At 44.2% G+C, this 27239-nt stretch overlaps 1 protein-coding gene across 1 annotated transcript in view; it reads left to right on the top strand.

The window, feature by feature from the left end:
* Window positions 1–27239, top strand: part of ATG2B (autophagy related 2B) — a 62050-nt gene that overhangs the window by 23360 nt on the left and 11451 nt on the right. The window contains exons 12-34 of the mRNA XM_080932631.1: window positions 1117–1267; window positions 1732–1824; window positions 1946–2134; window positions 5213–5486; window positions 7004–7106; window positions 8599–8794; window positions 9333–9475; window positions 11137–11294; window positions 11602–11774; window positions 12317–12467; window positions 13798–13997; window positions 14139–14219; window positions 15291–15397; window positions 15836–15928; window positions 16402–16472; window positions 16873–16949; window positions 17407–17577; window positions 19323–19461; window positions 21122–21324; window positions 22088–22314; window positions 23765–23873; window positions 24425–24619; window positions 25013–25114. Of these exons, the coding sequence (XP_080788757.1) occupies window positions 1117–1267; window positions 1732–1824; window positions 1946–2134; window positions 5213–5486; window positions 7004–7106; window positions 8599–8794; window positions 9333–9475; window positions 11137–11294; window positions 11602–11774; window positions 12317–12467; window positions 13798–13997; window positions 14139–14219; window positions 15291–15397; window positions 15836–15928; window positions 16402–16472; window positions 16873–16949; window positions 17407–17577; window positions 19323–19461; window positions 21122–21324; window positions 22088–22314; window positions 23765–23873; window positions 24425–24619; window positions 25013–25114 (3406 nt within the window). The remainder of the gene's footprint in view (window positions 1–1116; window positions 1268–1731; window positions 1825–1945; window positions 2135–5212; window positions 5487–7003; window positions 7107–8598; window positions 8795–9332; window positions 9476–11136; window positions 11295–11601; window positions 11775–12316; window positions 12468–13797; window positions 13998–14138; window positions 14220–15290; window positions 15398–15835; window positions 15929–16401; window positions 16473–16872; window positions 16950–17406; window positions 17578–19322; window positions 19462–21121; window positions 21325–22087; window positions 22315–23764; window positions 23874–24424; window positions 24620–25012; window positions 25115–27239) is intronic.

The following is a 27239-nucleotide window of genomic DNA, read 5'->3' as shown; positions in this document are numbered from 1 at the left end:
TCTGGACAGAATTTGTTTTTAGTGACAGGATCTCATGATGCAGTCTAGTTTGGCCTCAACCTTTGAGGCAGCCTAAGCTAACCTGGGGCCCCCAGCCCCCTTGCTTCTGCCTCCTGAGGTAATGGATGTGAACCACTGTGGTTGGTTTTAGGTAGTGCTGGCCTGAACCAAGGCTTCACCTGTGCAGGTTCACTAGTGCAAGGCTGCTGTGCAGCTGAGCTGTACTCTCAGCCCTAGGACCATGGTACTTCTAATAAAATTATAAAAACAGTTTCCCCAGTTTTGTTAGAGTTCAAAACAGCTTCTGGTAGAAGATATGACACAAAAACTGGGAATCCATCTACTGAAGTTTTTAAAATACCGTATTTTTTCCCCTTGGTTTTTGAGACCATCTCGTCTGTTGAAACACTGGTCTGAAGCTCATGGTCTTCCTGCCCTGTCTTCTAGACCACTGGGATTTCAGGTGTTCACACCATGCCCAGCTTCAATGATGTTTTTATGTTTTAAATTGTTTTAAGAAAACATTTCATATATTTTACAATTCTGAATTTTTTAAAAGAAGTATTTTGTTTTAAGACAGGTTCTTACCTTGTAACATTGTCTGGCCAGGAACTTGGTATGTATTAGACTGGCCTCAAACTTGTCGAGATCCATCTGCCTCTGCCTCCCAAGTAGTGGCATTAAAGGTGTGTGTGTGCTGCAGTGCCTGTCCAGATCTGAGCTGTTTTATCTGCTGCAGTGTTAGCTTGGAGTGGAAGAAAGAAGGGCACTGTTGGGCAGTACAGGAGTCCTGAGAGGTGTTCATAGTAGAGATGTTACGAAATGGGAAATGGGAAGCACATGTATTTTGTTTGAGTAAGTGTGTATTACTATATTTTTATATAATGTTATATTACATTATATAGTAATAGAGTATATATTATTATATTTTTGTATAATAATGTTCTATTACATTATATAGTAATAGAGTATATATTATTATATTTTTGTATAATAATGTTATATTACATTATATAGTAATATGTAGTACTATATACTATTAACATTTGCAATGTTTATGCTATGTTGTTTAATTTAGAAGCATGTGGAGACCCTTAAATGCTTCTTTTGTGATAGATTTATAGGTACTGGCATAAAAGTGTCCTATGAGCAGAGACAGAGGTCAGCTTCCCGGCATTTTAGCACTGACATGTCCATTGGGCAAATGGAGTTTTTGGAGTGTCTGTTTCCAACGGATTTCCATTCTGTTCCTCCTCACTACACAGAGGTAAGTGCTAGACCCTTTTTGGCATGCCTTTTAGCCTTGTTTGGCTTTTTAAAGGAATCAGATGAACAATACTTTTCTTTAAAATGTACCAGTGTCATGAAGTGTGTTAGGGCTGTTTTTTTGTCTTTGGCGTGTTGAAACAAATTTTAAACTATGTCATTTAATTATGTTATTCTATGAAGTTAGACATTGAGACAGACAGGTTATGGGCTGTTACTTTAGTTTTCAAAGTGCTTTCTTAGGTACTGAATGTTTGAAACCTCACAGCATTCTGCAGACGAGGTGCTGAGTTTCACGGCAGCTGGCTGTTTGTGTGGGGCTGGCTGCTCTGACTGCAGAAAGCCTGTCTCACCTACAGAGCTCCTGTGGTCTGCATGGTTGATGTCAACTTACTCTTCTGGGTTTATGTGCTTGACTTCCGCCTACTGTTCTAGCTGAAACCCATCTCCATCTTTGTCTTTAAGCTTCTAACGTTTCATTCCAAAGAAGGGACAGATGCCCACCTTCCCATGTGTCTGCAGCTTCACTATAAACACTCTGAGACTAGAGGATCCCAGGTGAGAGCTCTGTGTGGCCACCACTTCAGATTGTTTAGCCTTCATTTTGTCACAGCTGTAAGTTTTTAACCTAGTTTTACCGTCTTGTTGATAACTATATTGTGCTTTTGTTTTTTAAAAGGGTAATCAAGCAAGACTTAGTTCAGTTCCTCAAAAGGCAGAATTACAAATTAAATTAAACCCGGTGTGTTGCGAGCTGGACATCAGTATCGTGGACAGGTTAAATTCCTTGCTTCAACCACAGAAACTCACTACAGTGGAAATGATGGCCTCGCACATGTATGCTTCATATAATAAGCATATTAGTTTGGTAAGTATGCAGAAAGTTGTACCTTAAGCATAATTAATTAAAATGTACCTAGTACCAGCTTCAGTTGGAGAGGGGTTCTAAGAGGAGTGTCTGGGGGCGGGGTATGTGTGGGGAAGATGACAAACTACTTATAAACTACTCAAGTCAAATCATTGGTCCCAGCTGGTGGCCTGTGTTCTGCTCAAGATGGCTCTTGGCTCCGTAGTCTGCTTGATTGATGGAGACAGTTTTTCAGACTCTGGGTTCTGCTCTGCTCTAGACAGCTTTTCTTGCTATTCTAAAACCCTCTCTGGTTGAGACAGCCAGTTTTCTGCTGAGACAGCTCACTCCTCTAGTAAAAATTACTAAAAGCTCTCTGAATAGCTCCTAGGACCAAAGTCAGGAACCAAGTCATAAATCCTGTTAGAAAAATTCTAAAAGTAATTCTTGGGTTTTCTGATTAAAATCAGAAAGCCAGAAAAAATTCTAAAAGGGCTATGTTTGCTCTCTAAGTAATTCTTGGGATTTCTGAGGTCAGAAATCCTATTAGAAAAATTCTAAAAGAGCTCAGAAATCCTGTTAGAAAAGTTCTTGAAGAGCTTTGTTCACTTTTCAGAGTTCAGGTAGTTCAGCTTTTGCTAGAGAAAAGTTCTAAAAAAGAACTGCAATCTACCTTTTGCTAGCTTATCTCTTGTAGATCAAAAGACCAGTCTGATAATTTACCTATCAGTGATTATTTATTCCAGGATCCCTTTTGACCGTCCCACAAATCAGCATTCCATGACCTTAACCTTTTGACTGTGAGGAAAAGGATAGCAAGTACTTTTTTCTTCCCTCTCTTTTTAATATTGCAAAAGAATTTAGAGATCTGAGTACCTTTGTAAACTTAGCTGGGTGGGACTTTGTGGGGAATTACCATCCAACATGCCTAGACCTATATTAGCCTTGTCCCAGAATGACCTTGAACTTCGGAATCACCGGACTTTGTAAGCATAAACAGACCAACAAACAAAAACCTTAGCTGAGTGGACCTTGCCTTTTCATGTTAGGCTGGCTTATAAGGCAGCTGTCTTTGTTTCTTTATATCTGTGAAGCTCCTTATACAATTCATATTGCATCCTTATATTTTTGCATAGTTGAGAAGTTAAATATTTTCAAACTCATGTTTTTAGAGTTCTTTTCCATAGCCTTTAAGGGCTGTCCTGAAGGTCCCAGCGTTTCCCATTTTGCTGAGACATTAGCCACACCTTTGTCTCCCAGACTCACGCTGTCTCTGATTATCATGGAGTCGTTAAGGTTAACACATTTTAGACATTTTAAAATTATTTTTACTTAAAAATTGTTTTTTCTTATTTTTATTTTTTTGAGATAAGTCTTTATGTAGTCATAGCTGTTCAGGAACTCACTATGTAGACCAGGCTGGCCTCAAACTCACAGAGATCCTCCTGCCTCTACTTCTGAGTACTAGAATCAAAGGCATACACCACCATACCTAGCTTAGAAATGACTTCTACATTTCTCATGCAATTCTAACCTACAACTTTTTTTTTTGTTGTTGTTGTTTTCAAGACAGGGTTTCTCTGTGTATCCCTTCCTATACTGGAATTTACTCTGGGCTCAAACTCAGAGTTCTGCCTGCCTCTGTCTCCTGAGTGCTGGGATTAAAGGCATGCACACCACTGCCTGCTGTGATTTTGATCTTTGCCTTCTTCTCTACTGCGCTATGCATTGATAACAGTTAGGTCAGTTGTAATTCTGCCGAAAGACATCTTGTTGCATTTCTACTGGGTGTGCTGTGTGGTGTCAGCTGTATGAAGAAGGCTCCTCAGGAAGGGTTAAGTGAGAAGGAGAATGTCTTCTGAGATATGCAGAAGAGGAGTGGTTAGGCAAGGAGGTGACAGCATTTTGGCATAGTGGGGTCAGATTCTCTCTCTCTCTCTCTCTCTCTCTCTCTCTCTCTCTCTCTCTCTCTCTCAGACAGTGGTGTGATGACTGCATCTCACTACATCACCTCTGCTCGGGCCTGGTGTGTGACGTGCACTGAAAACTGCACTGGGAGTTCAGTGGGTGGAGTGCTGGCCTGTAGGGCCAGGACCAGCCCCAGGCTGATGTCAGCTTCAGTGGGAAGAGGCTAGTGCAGCAGCAGGTGTCCACAATCACAGCTGCCATGGGGTGAAGCAGTTTTGCCCTTAGTTCCTGGTGTTGAAGCAGCATTCTTTATTTTTCATTGCTTCCTTCTGCTGGGTCTTTAAGTTATGGCCAATCTCTATATTTGCTGTTAACCTCGGGTGTGTTGGGATGACTATATCATCCTCTGGACTTTCTTATTTGATTTGAGATTTGAGACTGGAGTTTATGTTAGAAAGCCAAACAGGGAAGACATAGATTTATGAATAATCCTGTTTTCTAACTTTAGAGAAGCAAGGGAACCTGCTAGAACAGGGCAGGCTGGGGAGGAGTCAGTGGGAGCACAGCACAGTGCCTGTGGGAGGACACCACAGTGGAGCCCATGATAGGGGGCTTTGTGAGAGGGAGGACATTCTATGGAAAATCAGAAAACAACTTTTGTTTGAATGGATGCTTTTGATTGTTAGCTATAGTAATGATTTTAACTGTAGAAGTTAGGTCTGGTTCTTTCTTCCAGCTTCATACTCCCAGAAATAAGACTTGGACTCAAAATATATTTACTAATAGTATGGCCATATAACTGCATTCTTCTCTGACTAGATTATAATTTAAAATAACCCACGAATTCTAACCTATATTCTGCCACCTGTGCTCGGGGACCATGTGTCCGTCTCATCACATCTTCCTGGGTGAATTTTCCTCACCCGACTCTCCCAGAATTCTCTCTGCCTTCTCTATGTCCTACTTCCTATTTCCTGCCTAAACCAATGGCCATCAGTTTTATCATTGACAGGTGCCATTTTCATATAAGCATAAGATTCTCTACGTTTAGCCTAACTGGCTTTGTTAGTGGCTGGTGTGCACGCTTTCTTTGTAGCTTATGGTAAGACATGCTTTGTTCTGGGTGCTGTGGCTCGTGGGGCGTAGCGATGGTATGCACTGAGATGCTGAGCTTTCCTCATCCCGTTTCAGCACAAGGCTTTCACAGAAGTGTTCCTAGATGACTCACACAGTCCTGCAAACCGTCGGCTGTCAGTACAAGTTGCCACCCCAGCACTGCACCTTTCTGTTCGATTCCCTATTCCTGATCTTCGATCAGACCAGGAAAGAGGACCCTGGTTTAAGAAGTCACTTCAGAAGGAGACTCTTCATTTAGAATTTACAGATCTGGAGTCCAAGACGGAGTTTGTGGGCGGATCCACCCCAGAGCAAACTAAACTGGAACTGACTTTCCGAGAGCTATCTGGTAAGGCCGAACACACCTGTTCAGTGTGTGTTCATGGAGTAGACTACATGTAGAGCACTGCTGACAGCACCTAAAATGGCAAAATTAGGAACACAGAGAACAGAGCAATAGCCTCCTCCCAGAATTGTGTGGGGAGTTTTTTAAAATAAAAAAAGAGCACTACAGTGGTTGATTTGGGGGTATTCTTATCTTCTGTAGGAATGAGTGCACTAGCCTTTTCTGTCATCGAATGCTACTTACCTGTGCCATAGGGCTGCGTAGCCTGAGCCTCACTCTCTGCTGGGTCCTGTTTATGCATGTCACAGGCACGCTGTCCTTTTCTTGTCATGGTGGCTGACGAGCGTGTCTCTCCCTGGCTCACAGTGGTAAGGGCAAATCTGACACCTGAGTCCTTGGTCCCCACACTAACTCCCTTCTTTGGGGCATCAAAGTAAAATATGACACAGATCTGTTCCTGCAGGGTAGTGAGCAGAGTGTGTGAAAACTGTCCCTTTTGCTCTTACCTCTGCCACCAGCTTCCTTCACACCTCTCAGCAGCCAGAGTTTCCCTCATCTGTTCTGATCTCTGAATTTGACAAGTTTTTATTGATACTTAAATGGGCATTCACCAGCTACATCGAGGAGTAGGTGTTTGCATGTGTTCTGCCATCTCTTATTGGTGCTGGCTGCAGCTTTCTGTTTTAGAGGAAGGTTATGAAGGGCAGGGAGAAGCCAGGGTGGTAGTTAGCATGAATATACGAAGTACACGCCAAAGTGTGCGTGTATCTTTATGTTCTTAGTGCTCAGTTAGCTGCATGAGCTTTTCTTTCTTTCTTTTAGATTTACTTATTTTATATATGTGAGCACACTGTCGCTGTCTTCAGACACACCAGAAGAGGGCATCAAATCCTATTACATATGGTTGTGAGCCACCATGTGGTTGCTGGGATTTGAACTCAGGATCTCTGGAAGAGCAGTCAGTGCTCTTAACCACTGAGCCTGCTCCTGCATGAGCTTTTCTTTTATCTTCTCTGCCACACTGGAGACTGAATTCAGGGTCTGACATGCTGAGCAATTGCTCTACCTCTGAGCTGTCATTCTAAGCTATAAACATTTCTTCTTGGAGGAAATAACTGGGACTTGGCTCAGTGGTCAAGACGACTTGCTGTAAAACCTCTAAGACCCAAGTTCACATACCAACACCTACATAACAAACTGAGCATGATCTCACATGTGTCTGAAAGTGGGTAGAAGGTGGTCCCTGGAGCCTGCTGCCTGCCAACTTAGTCAAAAAAAAGTGCATGCTCCTGCCTCAAAGGAATAAGATGGTGAGAAAAGGTTACCTGATTCCTCAAATACACACAAGGAAATTGTTACCATGCTCAGTAGGTAGTGAATAGAAGCTGGCATCTTTATGTCCACATCATGCCTAGCACAGGCTACATTAAAGTAGGAACCAGTGAGTGCGCACTGCAGCTATGTGAATGGTCTCAAGCATTTGAGAAGCACGTTGTAATAAAGCCATCTTGGTTTTGTAGGCTCATTCCAGGAGGAGAAAGGAGGGCCATCTGTCAAGTTTTTCCATGTGTCTGGTGGGGTGGATGGAGATACAGCGTCCTCGGATGACTTTGACTGGCCTCGGTGAGCAAATGTGATGTAATTGTAATGTAATTTTCAAAAAGTCAAACTTTGAGTTGGCAAGAATCCACTGCTAATGGCCTTCCTTGTTGTAGTAAATAAAAAGGGCCTGGCCAGTTCCCGAGTGCTGTTCTGCGCTGCTCTATACTGCTCTATACTGCTCTGCACTGCTCTGCACTGCTCTGCGCTGCTCTGTGCTGCTCTGCACTGCTCTGCACTGCTCTGTACTGCTCTGCGCTGCTCTGTACTGCTCTGTACTGCTCTGCGCTGCTCTGCGCTGCTCTGCACTGCTCTGTACTGCTCTGCGCTGCTCTGCGCTGCTCTGTGCTGCTCTGTACTGCTCTGTACTGCTCTGCGCTGCTCTGTGCTGCTCTGTACTGCTCTGTACTGCTCTGCGCTGCTCTGCGCTGCTCTGTACTGCTCTGCGCTGCTCTGTACTGCTCTGCGCTGCTCTGTGCTGCTCTGCACTGCTCTGTACTGCTCTGCGCTGCTCTGCGCTGCTCTGCACTGCTCTATACTGCTCTGTACTGCTCTGCGCTGCTCTGCGCTGCTCTGCGCTGCTCTGTGCTGCTCTGCACTGCTCTGTACTGCTCTGTACTGCTCTGCACTGCTCTGCGCTGCTCTGCACTGCTCTGCACTGCTCTGTGCTGCTCTGCGCTGCTCTGCGCTGCTCTGTACTGCTCTGCACTGCTCTGCACTGCTCTGCACTGCTCTATACTGCTCTGCACTGCTCTGCACTGCTCTGTACTGCTCTGTACTGCTCTGCGCTGCTCTGTGCTGCTCTGTGCTGCTCTGTGCTGCTCTGCGCTGCTCTGCACTGCTCTGCACTGCTCTGCACTGCTCTGTACTCTTCTGCGCTGCTCCCTGGCTTTCTCTGACCTGGGCTGTCACCAGCCATTCCAGGGCGGCCACTTGCCATGCTCCCCCACTCACAGCTCCCTTGTCGTTATCACACCAGGCCCACACATCCCAATTCCATGGCAGGCTTGGTTCATCCCACCCTGCACCTTCTCTTGAAGTCAACTAAGTTGCCACATTAAGGAAAACACCACACACAATAGACTGATCCATTAATATGATATAATTTTCCCATCTAGACAGCACAAAATCCTGTACACATCCATCCTTTATAAAATATTATTTATGCGCAGAGAAGAATGTATACATCTGCCTCCATATTGTTCCCAGCTCCAGTTCCTCACTCTGGCTCCTTCACTCTTTCTAAAACTTTGTTGCACTCATCCTGCCTTCTCATCCAGCGACAGGCCTCATTTTATCTTGTGCCTACCTTTCTGCATAAAGACATCATCTTACACTTCCTTTATTTATTTACTGTGCTACATGCCGTGAAGTCTGCTTGTCTATAAGTGGGTTATGGTCGGCATGGGCTTTATGTTTATAGGTCAGTCTGATCAAGTTAACATTTAATCTGTGCTCACTGTGTAAATTTGCTTATACTTACCTCTTGATTTTTTTGAATTATCTTTGTGATCAGAATGGTATTGAAAATAAATCCACCAGCCATGCATTCCATTTTGGAGAGAATAGCAGCTGAGGAAGAGGAAGAGAATGATGGTCACTACCAGGAGGAGGAGGAAGGAGGGGCTCATTCCCTGAAAGATGTCTGTGACCTGAGGCGACCAGCCCCGTCTCCCTTTTCCTCTCGTAGAGTAATGTTTGAGAATGAGCAGGTAAAAGGGGTGTGGTGAGCGCTGCAGGGTGGTCATCCCGACTGGCCATGGAGAATGCTTCCCTGCTTCCTCTCCACCCGTCCGCTTCTTTCTCTTTGTGTCTTAGGTTAGTTTTGCACTTGTGACTCTTGCTTTCACTTCTGAGTTGTGTGACTACAGCTTGTGCACTACACTCAGCTAGTTCTTCATTTTTGAGAGACCACTATAATCCTGACACTTGGGAGGTGGAGACATGAGGATTGCAAGTTTGAGACCAGATTGGGAGACATTACAAGACCCTCTTGTATAAACAATAACATCACTATCAGCAAGAACTGCCAAATAGCAATAACAACAGCAGAAATAATCTGTGTGTTTTTCATACGTCTTTGTAACTCTTGGTGCCTGTTTTCCTTGATGTATATTCTCCCTAGTTAAAGGCTGTTTTATTTATTTGCACACATAGTAAATATTATAGTAATTTTTTAAATGCTGCTACTATTTTAAGCATAGGTTGCTTCTTTGATGTGCTTTCTCTCATTAAACTGTTGTGTTTTAGATGGTGATGCCGGGAGACCCTGTGGAGATGACAGAGTTTCAGGATAAAGCCATCAGCAACTCACACTACGTGCTGGAGCTTCTGCTACCTAACATTCACCTGACACTGCCCAACAAAAGCTTCTATGAGAAGCTGTATAACAGGTGAGTGGGAGCTGCCCGGCTGCTGTTGATGTCCATGGAGCTGAGTGTCCCAACCTGTGGCAGAAAGAGCACCACCAGCACCTCCCAAACAGCCACGAGAACAACAGGAATAATTTGTAAATTGTTGGCAGTTGTGTGTAACTCCAAGATTGATTGACAACTGCTTTCTCTGCATGTATGTTCTCCTGGGTTGTGGGCATGTGAATGCTGACTTCACCAGCCAGTGTGCTACCTGTTTGCTTTGTCAGCAAGCTGCAAGGTGCTTAGAAGTGCTGGTTTTCTGTGGTGTGAAGAGCATTAGGAGATTTGAGTAGCAGGCCAACAGGCACTGGCTAGGTTTCTCAGGGGTTTTTGTAACAAAAATTGTAATTTACTATGATTAAATACTCCAACACATCAACCTAGGGAATACGGTGAAATGGAATTTTGGGTCACAGACTCGGATGAATGTGGATACTTCTCATAGCCTCTGCCACCCCAGTTTGTATATCTGCCAAATGGAGATGGCACTGGGGTCCACCCAGCAGGGGCACTTGTAGGATGAAATGACATCAGCATCAGGCCTGTAGTGAACTCTTGAGCAACCTCAGGAGGCGGACGTTACCTTAGTCATCCCCAGCTGCAGACCAGTTCTCCTTCCCCTTGTCCTCAGAGACCGTTACTTCTGCAGTGGTTTTGTTTGGTGCCAGATAGCCCTTGGTGCTAAGTCTTAGGATCTCCCGTCTCCCCACTGACCTGTGGTTGTAAGTCTTAGGGTACCAAGGTACACTTTAGTTCAGTAGTCTGGACAAGATTTTACATACCAGGCCATTGAAATACAAAAAGAAAACAGCAGCACATTAAGCAAGGTGTTTGTTTTGTTTTTAAACTATTTATTTTATTTAGAGTGTGTATGTGTGTGCATGTTTGTATTTGTGTGTATTTGTGTGTTTGTGTTTATTTGTGTTTATGTGTATCTGTGTTTGTATGTGTTTGTATATGTTTGTATTTGTGTATTTTAGGGAGCTGAGTCTAGTCTTGAACACCAGCTTTTCTTCTGCTTGGCAGTATGACTTTGGGAGATCACTTAAGCTTTAAGTGGTAGCTTCTTTGTGGGTAAATTAGGCTGGTGATTCTCCCAACTGTCCCGTGGACTGGTGGGAAGGGACTGCTGAGACTGTCCCTATAGCAGTTTGCCAAGTGAAACCTGAAAGCTGTCAGTTGACTGAGCATTCTTCCTATGGTCATATGGTCATTTGGGAGTGCTGTGTTTGTTTTTCTAAAAAGAGAGGTCTCACTGTGCAGCCCTGGCTGGTCTGTAACTTACTGTGTAGACCAGGCTGGCCCGAGACTACTTCTGCCTCTTAGGATTGAACACATGCTTTACTACACCACACCGTGAGTTTTTATCTTTAGTCAGCCTCCATCTTTAAAGTGCATGTAGCGGTGTGACACAGGTGACAGTAGGTGAGTGTCTAATCAGGTGTCTAGTCTCAGATTCCTTTCTCTGCTCTTGTTTTGTAACCAGCTCACTTGCTTTCCCATTGAGAGCACATAACTGCTGTATTAAAGCCCCTTCCCAGGCTCATTTCTATTTCTGCTTGAACTCTTATCTCACATAGGATCCTAGACAGGGGCTTCTTTGTCCGTCTCCCTAACTCATCTGTGCTTTGTGTTTCTAGGATCTTTAATGACTTGCTTCTTTGGGAGCCAACAGCTCCTTCACCAGTGGAGACACTTGAAAACGTTTCCTATGGCATCGGGCTCTCTGTGGCCAGTCAGCTGATAAACACCTTCAACAAGGATAGCTTCAGTCCCTTTAAATCTGCAGTTCACTATGGTAATGTACTTTACATTGGTTCTGGTATAAGCACCTTATTTTGAGTCTCAGACTTGTTTTCTATTTGTATACTATACTTTCTTTAGACATTTCTGTGACTTTCCCCATATCTGTGTCTATTCTGACAAGAACTTTGCTGCTCAAATATGGAATTGTGATCATCATGAACATGTTTGAAATACACTGGGAGACTCATCTCCCCATGGTTCTGTCCTGTGTGAAAGTGCAAAGTGCTGCTGTGATCATTGTAAGCTGCTGCCTTGCTTAGCTGTCAGAACCTGTAATAGTAGGTCTTTTCCCTGCATAGATGAAGACAGTGGATCTGAAGAAGAGACTTTGCAGTATTTTTCTGCTGTTGATCCCAACTATCGTTCCCGTAGGAAAAAAAAGTTGGACTCTCAGAACAAGAACTCTCAGAGCTTCCTCTCAGTGCTTCTGAGTATCAATCATGGACTAATGGCAGTGTTCACTGATGTAAAGGTATGGCTGCCCAGTCCCTACAGTAAAGGGGGATGAAGCTGTGTTAGTGTGGAGCATGGGGGCAGTGTTCCAGGATGCCAAGAGTACAGCTACTGTGAGAGCTAGCTGTATTCTTAGATCCTTGCTGATCTAAGGCCGTATGGCTGCCCTGTAGAAGAAAGCACATGCTAATTTTGCCAGTGAGAGCAGTAATTGTAACTTTTTTCTTTCTCATTTTAAAAGAGGATGGAGCACAGGTATTGGTTACAGAGGACTTACACAGCACACACATTATTCAGTGTTCTGTCCCACTGTATCGGATGGCTCGGGAATCAGACTGCCTTGTGTGGCGTGGAGGGTTTCTCTGAGTTAGATTCAGAATGAGCCAAGACACATTCTTTCTGCATCTAAATAATGGTTATTGGGACCTGAAGCTCAGTGACTAAGAGCCCACCTACTATGTGCAACTACCGTGTGTTTTAGGTTTTATCTCTAGTACTAAAATTTGACCAAAAGAAAAAAAAAGTGACTTGTATTTTTCCCCTCTCTGGTTGTTTTGTTAGCAAGATAATGGAGATCTGGTGGAAAATAAGCACGGTGAATTCTGGTTAGAATTCAGCAGTGGCTCGTTCTTCTGTGTGACAAAGTATGAGGGTTTTGATGACAAGCACTATATCTGCTTGCATTCCAGCAGCCTCAGGCTGTACCACAAAGGTAAGGTGATTGCATTTTCTTCTCTTTTGTTTGGCACGTGAATTTCCTGTTTGATAAGGACAGTCTTGAGAATACAACTTTGATGTAAGTTGTATTCTGTTGGGAGTTCTGGTTTTATTGCCAGAATCATACTTACAGATTAAAACTGTTTTGTTTTGAGACAAGGTCTCACTGTATAGCCAACACTGGTCCTGAACTTGAGATCCTCCTGCCTCAGCCTCCTAAGTTCTAGGATTGTAAGTATGCACTACTTCACCTGACTAAAAATTTTGAGTAGCTGTCTGAATTACTTTGTAAATAGGCACAAAGTCTTTTCCTAGCATTGTAGAATCTTAGTTGCTGTTCCTCCTGTGAGCTTCACTCTCTGTTATACCAGCACTGACCAGGAGAAGTAGGTTGTTGTTGCCATGCTGGCTTTTGACCCTGTGCCCCAGGAACTGTGCAGGTTCTGTGGGGATCTGCAAACACAGCGGCCATAGAGTAACTGTTGGCGTGAGCCAAGAAGAAAATCTAGTTCAACACAAATCAAGAGCCAGTGTGGTTCAAACTGCAGAGTCTGACACTGGGCATTTGTCTGAGGCATATTTCAGTATAGCAAAATTTGAAACTGTCTCCTGCTGTAACACAGCCCTACATGTCATTTCTTCTATGAGGACAGACTACATGTGTCATCTTAAGGGCCTGAGGAGGAGCTGTTGTGGTCTTAATCACACAGATAGTCACCTATCTCCAGTTCTGTTTGTAAAAGTCTGGGGAGCCAGGCATGACCTGGTCCTACAACAGATAGCATAGGAGTTACCAGACTATTAACTGACTCTATTTTTAGCCTCCTGGGCAGAAAACAGGTTATATATCTCTTCCTTTGAAGAGACAATTCTGTATGTTTAATGTCCCTGGTTTTCTAGTGGTTGTAAGCACTAGGCTCTCTGTGCCCTCAACAAGGGTCAAAGGAATAGAGGCTTGTCCTGGAAATTATGTCAGAAATGCTCTAAATCTCAGATGTCTCTGGTGGTGAGCTGCCACAGTGCACAGTCTGTGCTTGACCTCTTAAGGTTGGGTGCCATCAAGAGCACAGGTGAACCAGAACTGTGCATGAATGACCTGGAACCTATTGTCTGAGGAGCACACAATCCAACCATGAGTCATATCCCTAATAATCTCATTTAACGTTTGTGAACATTCCCTGCAAAATCCCAACTACCTCTGATTCTGAGCATGTTGGGTAAAGCACACTCAGCCTATACTGTTGTGAGCTGTCAAAGTCAAAACAATTATGGAACTAATTTCAAATGATCATTTTGTTGGTGTTTTTATCTCAACATGTATCTAGGCGTGGTAGATGGAGCCATTCTCCCTACAGAGACTCGATTGCCCTGTTCAACACGCCCACATTGGTTGGAACCTACAATTTATTCCTCTGAAGAAGATGGGCTCAGCCGAGCTGCCTCGGATGGTGTTGGGGGAGACAATTTGAATATGCTCTCTGTCGCAGTGAAGATTCTGTCGGATAAATCAGAGTCCAACACGAAGGTGTGTGTCTGCTGCTGTCTACTCTTGTTGATCTGCTTGCTCCCAGTGGAGGTTTTTGTCAGTGGTGACAGCGTTGTTTTCTTGGGGAACTTGAGCTGGGGCTCTGGATTGATGTGCTTCTTGTGTTGTCCTGTGCTGCAGGAGTTCCTGGTGGCTGTGGGACTGAAAGGAGCCACTCTACAGCACAGGGTGCTGCCCGCCGGACTCAGCTGGCATGAGCAGGTAAGAGCTGTCACGTGTGTCACGTCCTTTCAATAGCATTTACAAGTCACGACGCCCAGGAGGCAGGTGACCCTTTCCTCAAAGTGCTGTCCCTGTAGCTTCACAGTGTTAGCTTTGTTAGATCAGGAAAAGGAGTGCCTGGGAATGCTGGTCTGGAGGGCAGCCATTACCGAGTGCTGAGGCGGGCAGCTCTTTCAGGGCCACCATGGCTCCAGGCTAGCAGTACAGCCTTGCTCAGGTCATCCGTCAGAACCCTTGCAGTCAGCCCAGGCGAGACCTCTCCATACAGAGTACACTGGGTTCAAATACTTTTTCTTTTTGTCTGCCTTCCTACCCACCTACTTATTTTTTCATTCGTGGGACTAAACCCAGGGCCTCACACACACTGAATGTTGTACTGCCCATTAGAATACAAAGCCCTGTGATGGATCCCAGCAGCACATAAATGCAGCAGACACCCACGACATGGGGATAAGGAAGCCGAGGATGACTCTGAAGTTCCTATTCCTTAACTCTGCCTCTTAGGAAATCAGAGTTTTGAAAAGTAGTCTTCAACAAAGTTCCTTCCAAGAATTGTTCTGAACAATATGTCAGTTGTATTGTTACGTATACTTTTTATTTCACTAAATAGGGCTTTTTTCCATTCAGGCACTAAGTACCACCCAGTGCAGCCCTGTTAGCTCTCGAGACTGAGGAGGCTGAGGGTGTTTAAGGTGGAATGACCACAGATGTAAGATGGGCATCTAAGGTGTCTGGCATTGAGTTACTGGATGTACCCTTCATTTCAAGTTCCAATTTAGCAAGTACTTTAGCCTTGTAATTGTGTTATTTCAGGGGCACAGCATCAGCTATGGTAAGCACACACAGTAAGACATCAGGCTGTGGTAAGCACACACAGTAAGATGTTTGCTATAGTGCTATAGGAAGTCAGCGCATCTCTCCTCTTCCCTGACATCCCTGTCACGCACACACTTTCCAGATGAACCCCTTCACTCTGTCCCATACTTATTAAATGTATTCTACCAAATGTTATTTCTTGTAAAGCAGGTAGTTATGTTTTTGTGATTATAGATTTTAAACTTCTTAAATATTACTGATGAACCTGTTTTGGGATATAACCCTCCAACTTCATTTACAACTTTCCACGTCCATCTTTGGAGCTGTGCACTTGATTACAGGTGAGTCCATGAATGGGTCAGAGAACATTTCATTTAAAAAGCACCGACTTTAGAGCCACCGAGCCTGATAACCTGAGTTAATTTCTTGGGATCCATTTCACAGAAGAACCAACTTCCCCATTTGTCCTTTGGCTTCCACACATGCACCACACAGCCACATGCACACAGGTAAATAAATAAAGTATAATACAAATGAAAACATACTAATTTTTAAATAAATATTTCTACCTTCTGTGGGATTACACTGCAGTTCCAGTACTTACCAGGCTGAAGATTTGAATCCAGTCTGGGCTCCATATGAGATCCTGACACAGAAGAAGTGTACCTAACAAAACAAAGCAGAACCTTCAATAAGCCCATAATTGACTAGTTGAGGTTGGTAGTGTGTTTGGAAGTGTTGCATCAGGATGGTAATCTATTGCTTGTTTTTGCTGCCAGGCCCCTTCACCTGCCCATCCGCTCCCTTCTTACTGTTGAGACATTCAGCATCTCTAGCAGCGTTGCCTTGGATAAATCTTCCTCTACTCTCAGGTACCTGTGACCTCACCCTGCAGTGGCTGCTGTTCAAATGCATCAACTGGAGATACCGGGCTCTTACCCAAACTGCCGTCAGAAATCAGTCAGATCTGAACCACTTAGGCATCCTTCCGCAGGGCCCCTTCCTCAGGGCTGTGCGCCTCCGTTTCTCTCACTGTTGTGTTTCCACTTTAGGGGATGACTTCACCCCAAGTCTCTCAGGTGGCTATTTAGGCCTTTGGTTGGTTTCCTAGTACTAGATGTTATCTCTGGTACTGTTATCTCTGAAGTGGAAACCTTTAGACAGGCCATCGTTTGAGATAAACAACTGGCCCAAAAGCCTAAATGACCATGTTTTGGCACTGCCGTGTGTTTTGGGCCACACGGGTTTGCGGGTGAGGCACTGAGCGTGCCACAGCGAGGTGCTGGCGGTGCTCTGCTTCTACTCGGGGCTCAGTTTTGCAGATGCTGTTTCTTCTCTTTCCCAGAATCATCATGGACGAGGCTGCTTTACACTTGTCAGACAAGTGTAACACTGTCACTATAAACCTGAGTAGAGGTGAGTTCAAAACAATCTCTGGGGTCCATTACTGCTGCTGAGATGTGTGGGAATAGATCAAAGCAGTTTTAGTGTGAGTAGTGTTGGAAAGGTGGGCTCCTGTGAGAGAACTTTTAACAGATGTTGAAGTATGTAATGTTTGCAACATCTTCAGTTTTCAGTTTGAGGTTGTTATATGCCAATGATGTTAATATCTATTTAATATTTAGTCATCTGTTGTAGCTAAAATTACGTGAGATGTCAGATGAAGTCACAGTGACCAGTAGGGTCATGACGCCTGTCTGTAACTCTCACTACCAATCCTGTGCATGGCCATGTATGAACTTAAAAGAAAAGTTAGGTTTTGACTGGATAAATAGTTTTTAAAAAGCACTACAGTAAATATTGTATTAAATTTTAGATTATGTTCGCGTGATGGACATGGGACTTTTAGAGCTGACCATAACTGCCGTAAAATCAGATTCTGATGGAGAACAGGTCAGTTTTAATAAGTGGACATTTTCATTTAAGTTCTATTCTTAAAAGATAAAAACATATTTTTCCCACCCAATGTCAGTCAAAATATTTGGAAACTAGAATTAATTTAAGTACTTTTTATGTGACAAGACAAATGAGTGTATATTTTATTTCAGATTTATTTTATGTGTATGAATGTTTTGCCTACATGTATGTATGTGCACCACACGCATGCCTGCCACCTGCAAATGTCAGAAGAGGGCATTAAACCCCTGGAACTGGAGTTAGACACAGTTGTGAGCAATGTGTGGGTGCTGGAAATTGTCTTTGGTCCTTTGCAGGAGCATCAAGTACTCATAATGTCTGACCTATATCTACAGCCCATGAATGTATATTCTAGTTTCTGTGACCCTGTAGAGGACTTGGTGACTCTTGTCTAAAAAGAACATTTGTCATTTTCTCCCTGTGCCCTGCCCAGACTGAGCCCCGCTTTGAGTTGCACTGTTCCAGTGACGTTGTCCACATCAGAACATGCTCAGACTCGTGCGCCGCGCTGATGAATCTCATTCAGTATGTCGCAAGTTATGGTGACTTACATGCACCTCACAAAGCAGAGATGAAACCTGGAGTCCCACAGAGAAAGCCCAAGGTACAAGGAGGGCACCCATCCCAATGACGTCACTCAGTGGGAGTACTGAGTCTGTCTGAAGGGCAATTCCTGAGTCACCTTCTCTATGAGGCCATTTTACTGCTTGTTCTTTGTTTTACAACATTAATCTCAGCCGACATAATTGTTTTTCAGTTTGGCTATTTGCATCTGTTCTTAGGAGAGAAAACAAACTGTCAGAATGCTGTCAATAAGAAGACTTCCCACAGCAGTCTTCCCTGTTCTCTGCACTCTCTTCAGCTTCTTCCTGTGAGCTGCCTCTCCCTCCCCTGCAGCCTAGTGAGGGAGGCTGCAGGCTTTCACCAGTGCTCACACCTGCAGCACTCGGGTATTTCCCCGTGTCAGTTTCAGGGTCACTGCTTGCTTATGCTCAGTGTTCCCTTTCTGATGGCCTGTGTCCAGCTTGAATGGTACCACATTTGTTTTGGTGATTCTATTTTGCAGTGCTGTTCTTTACAGCCTTTTCTGTGGACAGAATCCTTAGTCTCCTCAGAAGCTATTCAGATAGGTCAGAGTTCTGTTAGCAAGGGTCTGACTGGCATTGTGAGCCTTGTTAGGTCAGCCTGCTCTCCTTTCTGTTCCTCCTGTTCCCATGTAGTGAGGTGACTGAAGACACCCCTCTACTATCTGCTGTTAAAGACATTGTCCAGTTTATGAAAGATACTTTCAGCTTCTGTCTTTCCATTTCTGAGCCATGCTCACATTTGGGGAGCTCTGCCAGGGTTTAATGGATCCACAGTTGCCATTGGTGAAGTGGCGGAGCAGAGCCTTGTGTGTCTCCATTGCGCTCAGGAGTCCAGGAAAAGAGGCTCTGACCTGCAGGGGCAGCAGGAGGGTGGATGACACTTTCTAGGGATCTCTGGCTACACAGCGAGGTTTTAGGAACCCCGTTCCTCCTGCAGGGTCCTGGTTCTCTGTCTGCTCCTGAGCGATGTTTGTGTTTATGGGGTGAGAATGATTACACTAGAAGCTCACTGCTGGGCAGCGTGTAAACTGTGAGTGTGGACTGCTCCTGTGGTCACAGGCAGCTCTCCTGCCCTCTGCTCTACTCCCATGCCATGTACTCGGTGGCTTCCCTGTCTCCTCTGAAAAGAATATTTTCAGATGGCGTCTTGTTAAGGTTTCACTGCTGTGAAGAGACACCATGATCATGGCAACTCTTACAAAAGAAAATGTTTAACTGTGGCTGGCTTACAGGTTCTGAGATTTAGTCCATTATCATCATGGCCGGAGACATGGCAATGTTGCTGGATGAGCTGAGAGTTCAACATCTTTTTTTTCCCTAATTTATTTTTATATGTTCATTGATACTCATGCTATCTGTGTGAGGGCATCAGAAGTTCTGGAACTAGAATCACAGACAGGTGTGAGCTGCCATGTGGGTGCTGGGAATTGAACCCAGGTCCTCTAGGAGAACAGTCAGGGCTCCTAACTGCTGAACCATCTCTGCAGACCTGTATTTTACATCCCAAGACAGCAGAAGGAGACTACATGACACACCCACTCCAACAAGGCCACACCCCCTAATAGTGCCATTCCCTATGGGACATGCATTTAAACACGGGAGTCTATAGGGGCCATACCTGTTCAAACCACCCCAGATGGGTTTTGTTTTGTTGGAGAAATGTCTTACTTTGTTTCCCAGGCTGGCCTTATGTACCTGGATCCCTGCCGCAGATAGGACCACGGTCGGCTTCACCTATTTTTAACTACGCTTTTGGTTGTAGGTAGATTCCAGTGCTCGGTCATCTGCACATGGTCCAGTGCTTCCTGAAGCCGAGCAGCAGATTTTACGGGACCTGATGAGTGACGCCATGGAGGAGGTTGATCAGCAGGCTTCTACCCCTGTCGGACCACAGGCTAATGGTAAGGAGGACTTTTCCTGGAGTGCTGCTAGGGTAGCGGATGTGACATTTGTGTTCTCATAACATTTTCAGTAAGGAACATAGTAAAGACTCATCTGGATCTGTGTATGCACACGAGCAGTCAGCACATGTCTACTGTCCCTTGGAAGAACCAGCCATAGAGATGGGCACTACTGTGGAGGGATTGAGAAATGACACAAAAAGGATCTCCAGCTGGAGACTGGAAGTCTCAGGAGTCTGGTGAAAACTGGCTAGCTGGCTGTGAGGGGGTGCACCTTGGCAAGGTCATAGGTGTCTGGCTGTGAGGGGGTGCACCTTGGCAAGGTCATAGGTGTCTGGCTGTGAGGGGGTGCACCTTGGCAAGGTCATGGGTTTTGTCTGTACAGAGTACAGAGGGAGGTGTGTGCGGTTTGTACATACCTATCTCAGTGCAGTCGGAAAGCACGGAGGGACCAGGTGAGTGAAGGGCCTTGAAAGCTACATGGAATCATGTAAATATCTTACAGTATCCTGTCTGTCCTTCTGATAGGACGAACATGGTTATTTCTATGTTTTGTTTTGAGATAAGGTCTTTTTATATATAAACCTGGCTGTCCTTGAACTTACTAGGTGAATCAGGCTGACCTGGAGCTCAGAGCACCTCCTGCCCCCTCCTCCTTTACTACAGCACTTGGAAGGGAACCTTGATAATTGTAAATCCTGTAATTTTAAAATAAAACTTGGTGGAGCAGGAAATGGGGTATATGCCTATGAAGCTAGTGCATGGGAGATGAGGTAGTGTCAGGAACTCACGGACAGTTTTGGCTGTGTGTGTGTGTGTGCTGAACACATCTTGAAAAGATTCATGGATTATTATAAAACATTCTGCATTAAATGTTCCACTCATTGAATTTAGGGTAGATTATAACTAAGGATCTGAGCTAAGCTTCCAGCTTCCTGTACTTGATAGCAGCTGTGGCTAGCAGGAAGGACCCTGCTTGCATATTACAGATGAGTTTCATTAAGTGCTGGACAGTCAGGGAACTGGCAGGCAGGGCTGTTGGCAGTGTCCGATGCTCGTCTCGGGAGTCTGGAGGCCAAAGCACCGACTTTGGCGTTTTTATGTTCTTCCTCCCACGTCAGTGTTTGATTGAATGAATAGAAAGAATGGATAACTCTACTAAGTAGTATAAAATGTTCTAGCACAGATTTTTCTTCTGTGAATTTCATTTTAAAAATACATGGGAATGGGTTACTGGAGCCCAGGAATCAGCTCGGCCTTCCCTAAGCAGAAAGTCCTATAGTTTTTGTTTGGGTGAGGGTCTGCTACTTGTAATCTTCCTGACCGAGTCAAAATGTCAGTTAATGGGAGCCGACTGTTGTTGGATATTTGAGCTTCTCTAGCACAGAGTAGCTGGGAAGGAACTGTCTCTTTTTTGACACTGTCACTTATTTTCTTAGAGAACTTGAACTTGGTTACCAGTCTCTTGTTTTGTTGTTGAGGTATTTCTGAGTCTTGCTGAGTTAGTTCAGCCCTCCCTAAGCCCCAGCTTCACAGAGCTGTGGTAAGAAGTAGAGAAGGTGTGTTATTACAAGAAGTTTGTAAGGTTACACAGGTTGAGAGCGTTCATGCATCTTTGTCCATGTCTCAGAGGGCCGGATGTTTCTGTCTTGCCATCTAGGTGTCCTGGATGAAAAGTCTCACGCTCAGGAGCCGTGCTGCTCAGACCTCTTCCTGTTCCCAGATGAGAGTGGGAATGTGTCCCAGGAGTCCAGCCCTGCCTACCCGTCGCTCACTCACCACATGATCAGTGACACGGTGACAGGTGCGGCCACTGAAAACGATGACTTCTGTATTCTTTTTGCACCTAAAGCAGCAGTTCAGGTAATAAACCGTTAACAGGGTTACACATTAAGCGGACCAAGGGCATTTCTTCCCACTTGAAAATTACTTCATCTTGTAGTTTACGTTAGTGCTGTATAAATGGGTGTTGACTACTTGCACTGCACTTGGACAGCTTTCTACAGTTAGTGAAGTGCAGTATGTGTCAGGGCAGTGCAGTCAAAGGACAGGAGACAGGCTGAGATGAATGCACACAGAGTGGTGGTGACCATGTCTGTGTGACAGGTTCTGAGAACTCTCAGGTAAAATAAAAACAAACAGAACAACTCAGGATACGTCTGTAATTAGAACAGTGATTTAATTAATATGTTGAAATTTGTCAGATTTTGGTTTAGAATGCAGTATGGCTATAATATATATAATAGAAACACACACAATCTCTATACTTTCATTATCAAATACAAACTTTAAAAATTATTCATAAGGTGATTTTTATAGAAAAGATCTTATTTTAAGACCAATAAAGTACAATATGTTATATGATGATGTTAATGTCAGAAACTATTCCCCACTGGGTGTGGTGGTGCAGGCCTGTAATTCCAGGTCTCAGAAGGCAGGAGAATTGCCTCAAGTTTAAGGCACCAATCAGAGCCGTATAGTGTAAGATCCCACGTCAAAGAAAATGAATAATTACCCCATTTTACATACTGACATCATTAGAGAACGTGGACTCGGGGAAGCCCACTGGCCTGTGAGGCATATCAGTTACTGATGTGAGGAGAGCACTACTGTTGGTGTGTTTCAGGAGAAGGAAGAAGAGCCAGTGATAAAGATCATGGTTGACGACGCCATTGTGATAAGAGATGACTATTTCAGTCTGCCCATCACGAGGACGGACAGCAGCAAAGCGCCACTCCACTTTCCCATCCCTGACATTAGATATGTGGTTAAAGAGGTCTCTCTGGTGTGGCATCTTTATGGAGGCAAGGACTTTGCAACAGCCCCTCCAACTTCTCCAGCTAAGAGTTACACGTAAGTTCATTTGATGGGTCAGTACACCTGTCCATAGAAAAACACATGAGGTTTATTATTTTTATGTGTATGAATGTTTTGTGGGGATGTATGTCAGTGTACCACGTGTACAGTGCCCACAGAGGCCAGAAGAGGGCGTTGGATCTTTTGGAACTGGAGTTATAGACAGTTGTTAGTAGCCATGTGGGTGCTGGGACTTGAACTTGAGTCCTTTGGAAAAGCAGTCAGTGCTCTTAACCACTGAACCATCTTTCCAGCTCTGGAATTTATCTTAAGGATGAGTGAGTTAGCATTCAAATACATATTTTAAATGTCATACCTAAAGTTGGCTGTGACATCATTTGTACTTGTCATATATTCACTAAAATGTTGACTTAGAAGATGTTCTCTCAGCAAGCATTTTTAGGTACCCATCATGCATTTGTTTATGGAAATAAACCAGACCCATTCCTTGCCCTCAGTTCCAGAGAGAGAGAGAACATTGTGTGACTAAATAATGTCCACAGAATGAAGCGAGTGTGTCAGGCAGAGTCTGTTCTTGTCCCAGCCCCTTAGCAGCTAACAGTAGAGCCAAGTATTTTTATTTTGTAAACTTTTTTCCTACTATGTTATGTGTGTGTTTGTCAGTGTCTGCACGACATGCATGCTTGCTTCTCTTGGTTGCCAGAAGAAGGGAGGGAGTTTTGTCCTTTAACTGGAGCTGTGGATGGTTCAACCACCATGTGGGTTCTGGGAACCAAGTCTAGGTTTTCAGTAAGAGCAGCCATTGCTCTTAACTTCTGAGCCATCTCTCCATTCCCAGAGCTATTTGAGTAAGAAAAGCAGCACTCAGTCATGTGAGAAGAGAACACATAGAAAGCACAGATATGTGTGCTGGAACACGTGTGTCTCCCTAGGAGCTTCCTGGGCAGAACCGTTTGGCACAGCAGCTGAGTTCCCTTTTCTCTTTACTGGTTAGTTTGGAATGCTTCTGTCCAGGCTTAGTTATTTTCTGTTGTTGACTTAGATTTCTGAAGCTTCATTCCTAGTGTATCCACTGTCTGGAATCATGATTTGGTTTTGCTCTGTGTCTGAATATTTAGCAAACAAATACCTACTCTAATCATGGTAATAAAATTGCATTTTCAACATATTTACATTATAAATGGCACATTTCCTCAGTGCCACTGGGGCTTGAGCCTAAGGCATTGCACATGGTAAGCATTTGCTATACACAGGAGCTCACTCTGCTCAGACAGGTATCAGTGTACCTGTCCTCAGCCTCAGGTAGCCAGGATTATAGGCTTATACCCCTGGTTCTGGCTAAGTAATATGATTTGGCTGATAGTGCCGTTTATGGAACGTTCCAGTGGTTCTGTACTGCTTTCTCTTTGTATTTTCATTTTCTGGTGTCATTTATTAAATAAAATATTCTTTTAACAAGGAATTTTTCTTTTTTCTACATTTTTAGTAGTCCCCATAGCTCACCTTCTCAAACACCTACAAGGCACGGACGTCACACAGTCTGTGGGGGCAAAGGAAGGAACCATGACTTTTTAATGGAAATACAATTAAGCAAGGTAAGATGGCGTTTTGAAAAGAAGAATCACTTCGGTAGCCATGTCAGTGATTAGTGTTGGGTGATCTCTTGTTATGCCCACAGAGCAGAGAAGTGAAGGATCTTGTAGAACTCTCACTTTTTTTTCATGCTTTGAGATGCCTGAGGTGCTTTTGTTTTCCCAGGCCATTCCTGGTGGCCTTTGTAGTATACAGTTTCTGAGCTCCTCCCAGCATTTGCCTTTCTTTTTGAGTCACTTGAATAACTCTGTTCTATTGAATTATTTGTCTGGGAAGGCCTACCTTTGATTTACACCTATAGAATGTTCCCTATGAACATCTGGAGGCCATAGGGACCAATCTCTGATGGCATTTACATTGATTTAACACCTAGCTTGACCAAGAGGCTCACAGCTTTAATCTCGGATCCAGGGGATTCTATCCTCTCTTCTGACCTCTGTGGGCACTTCATAAACATGGTGCATAGACAAACTCAGCCCCAAAATAGAAATACATAAAATCTCTTTAAAAAACGGAGACAGTCAAGATTGCTGTGTTGTTCTTGTCTGTCCAGGTGAAGTTTCAGCATGAAGTCTATCCCCCGTGTAAGCCTGAGTGTGAGTCCAGCCTCTTAGAACACCCGGTCTCCAGGCAGGTATTCATCGTTCAGGATCTTGAAATTCGAGACCGGCTGGCAACGTCACAGATGAATAAGTTTTTATACCTGTATTGCAGCAAAGACATGCCTCGAAAAGCTCATTCCAACATGGTAAGAAGCCTTGAAACCCACTCTCTGATTTGTTCTGGAAAAACATTTTTACTTTTGTCTAACGGGGCCAGTGCACTGGCTTTGCGATCTCAGCAAACACCTTTCAGCATCCGCAGAGTCCTCATTTGCTATTGTCCTTCAAGAGAGACGGATAAGATTTCTCGAGGTTTTGACAGGCTTTTAAGGAAGGGACGATAAATATGAGCCTCTTCCTCCTCTTCCTTCTTTGTTCTTTGACAGGTTCTCACTATCTAGCCCAGGTTGGCCTCAAACTCAAAATGTTGCAGTTTTTTTCTTAGACGGGAATATGATTATTTAGTATTTACTTATTTATTGTTTGAATGAGAACAAGGTCATTGTGTCACTGGGGAAATGCTCTTCTCTTTCTTGTAGCTGACAATTAAAGCGTTGCACGTTCGTCCGGAGTCCGGCAGGTCACCACAGGAATGCTGCTTGAGAGTGTCCCTGATGCCTCTTCGCCTCAATATTGACCAGGTTTGTGCAGTGGGCAGGTCGATGCATTCGTGAGAGTGAGGCGTGACTGTTGGCCACCACCGGACACCTGTGTGAGGAGAGTGAGGCGTGACTGTTGGCCACAGGTGAACTTTGTGGTAGTCATTTGTGAAGTTTGAAGTCTGGCCTTTTGGTGAGTAAATGCTATGGTCCTGAGGATTCTTTGCACGTGGACACCTAACTCAAGGTCTGCATATATTTTAGAGACGTAAGGACTCCCGGATAGGTTAAATGTTGGAAGGGGTTGTGTTATACATTCTGCAAGAGAACTTTTTTGTCCTAAGCACAAGGACAAAATAGGAAATGATTAGTAAAGAGGCCATAAACTAGATTTGTGGAAAGTTGTAAAGAAAATTTCTTTCTATCCAATATCCTTGGGCTTTCCTTAATGAGAGAGGCAGTCATACATGTATCATGAACATTAAATGGGACGATAATGTAAGGGACATTTAGTTTAGTGCCTGGCATTGTGTGCTGTAGATCAGGACTATGAACTTAGATGAATATCAGCTAAAGCAAGCAGCAGCTGCAGAACATACCTGCAGTTTTAAAATAGCAAAATCTCTGGATAAACCTTTCATCGCTTTGGGTTCAGGCTGGCATATTTGTGGGTAGTATTATTTATTTGGCTGAATAATACTGATTTGATGTTGTCACTAAAATAAATTTAGATAATCTGTTACAGGCAAGTGACAGGCATCTCAGATATCAAGTGAAATGCTCATACTGTAAACAGAGCAGGCAAGTCTGAAAGAACGAGCCATGGGTGTTAGAGGACACTGGGTTTGCAGGTTCTGAGCTAGTCAAACTTTAGATTTGGTTTTTTTTAAATGAGACTATATTTGATATGCATACCTTTACAGATTTTGTGTGTGTGTGTGTGTGTGTGTGTTTGCTTGCACACATGTGTGCAGGTGCCTACAGAAGTTAGAAGAGGGCTTCAGATTCCCTGGGGCTGGAGCCGGAGGTGCTTTGTGAGTTGCACAGTGTGGGTCAGGTGCTGGGATCTGAACCTGGGTTCTCTTCCAGAGCAGCAAGTGCTCTTCCCTTCTAGTCCCTTGATATCCATATTTTAGTTTATTCATATGATGGCTTCCTAGAAATATAAAATATTAATGGGGATGTTGATCTGTGGAGATTCCTACCAAGAGAAGACTAAGTCAGAGTCATCTTTATTGAATGACCTTCCCGATCTCAACAGGCTCAGTTTTCTACAGTACTGACTACAGTTCCTTCTGCAGAGCTATAAAGTGTAATTACTGTAAGGGAGAGATATTGATCTTAGAGACAACAGTGGAGCAAGCAGGAACTGTGGTCACAGTGAGGACGCATGAGAAATGTCCGCCAAGACTCAAGTACCACAGCTATGTAAGCTCCTTTCCTCACTTGTATGTTGAGATGTCACACCATAATTGTACATGAGACCACAAATCTGTTTTCATATCTCATGAAAACACGTAAGTTAAGGGGTGATAGTGCTTGGCCTAATACACTGCTTTCTCCTATATTTGAAAAGCTGCGTTGCTTTTACAGTGAAGTGCACGTGCATCAAAAGAGCACTAGGCCTGTAGCTAGGCAGTGAGTGACACGCAGTGTGGGAATAGGTCCTGTCTGTGGTGCTGAGGACTGTGGAGGTTGTGTAACTAGGCAATGGAGAGGTAAGATGTCGGGGAAGCAGGACTTCCTGACCTCCCGCATGGTTGACTGGGAATATGTGTGAGGAGGACAGAGTGCAGAGATTTCCTCATCTCTACTCTGGACTAAAGACAGTCCTGTCTCCAAAGACCTCTCTGTGGTGGGGGAGCTAACGGAGCAGGTGCACCTAGTCTCTGTGGTGAATACAGCTCATGGATATAGGTGTGGATACAGGCATTCCTGTGCAGAAGACGGAGTTTGGAGAGCAAGGGATGATCAGGAAGGGCTTTCTGGAGATTATGGTACTCCTCTGGCCTGTTCACCAGCTGCAAGGACTGCAAGGGCCTGGGTAGGCAAGGGTGTGAAGGCACCAGAGCTTTGGCCTGGGTGGGAGGCCATCCTGGGGCTCACCTCTGGCTGGGGAGGGCACATGAAACAGCACTTGTAGGTTTTCTTTAATATCGACTACGAG

This window comes from Micromys minutus, assembly GCF_963924665.1.
Source record: "Micromys minutus genome assembly, chromosome: 1".
NCBI lineage: Eukaryota > Metazoa > Chordata > Mammalia > Rodentia > Muridae > Micromys > Micromys minutus.
Note: the sequence above shows the minus strand (reverse complement) of the source record. Positions and strands in the feature narration are given on the sequence as shown.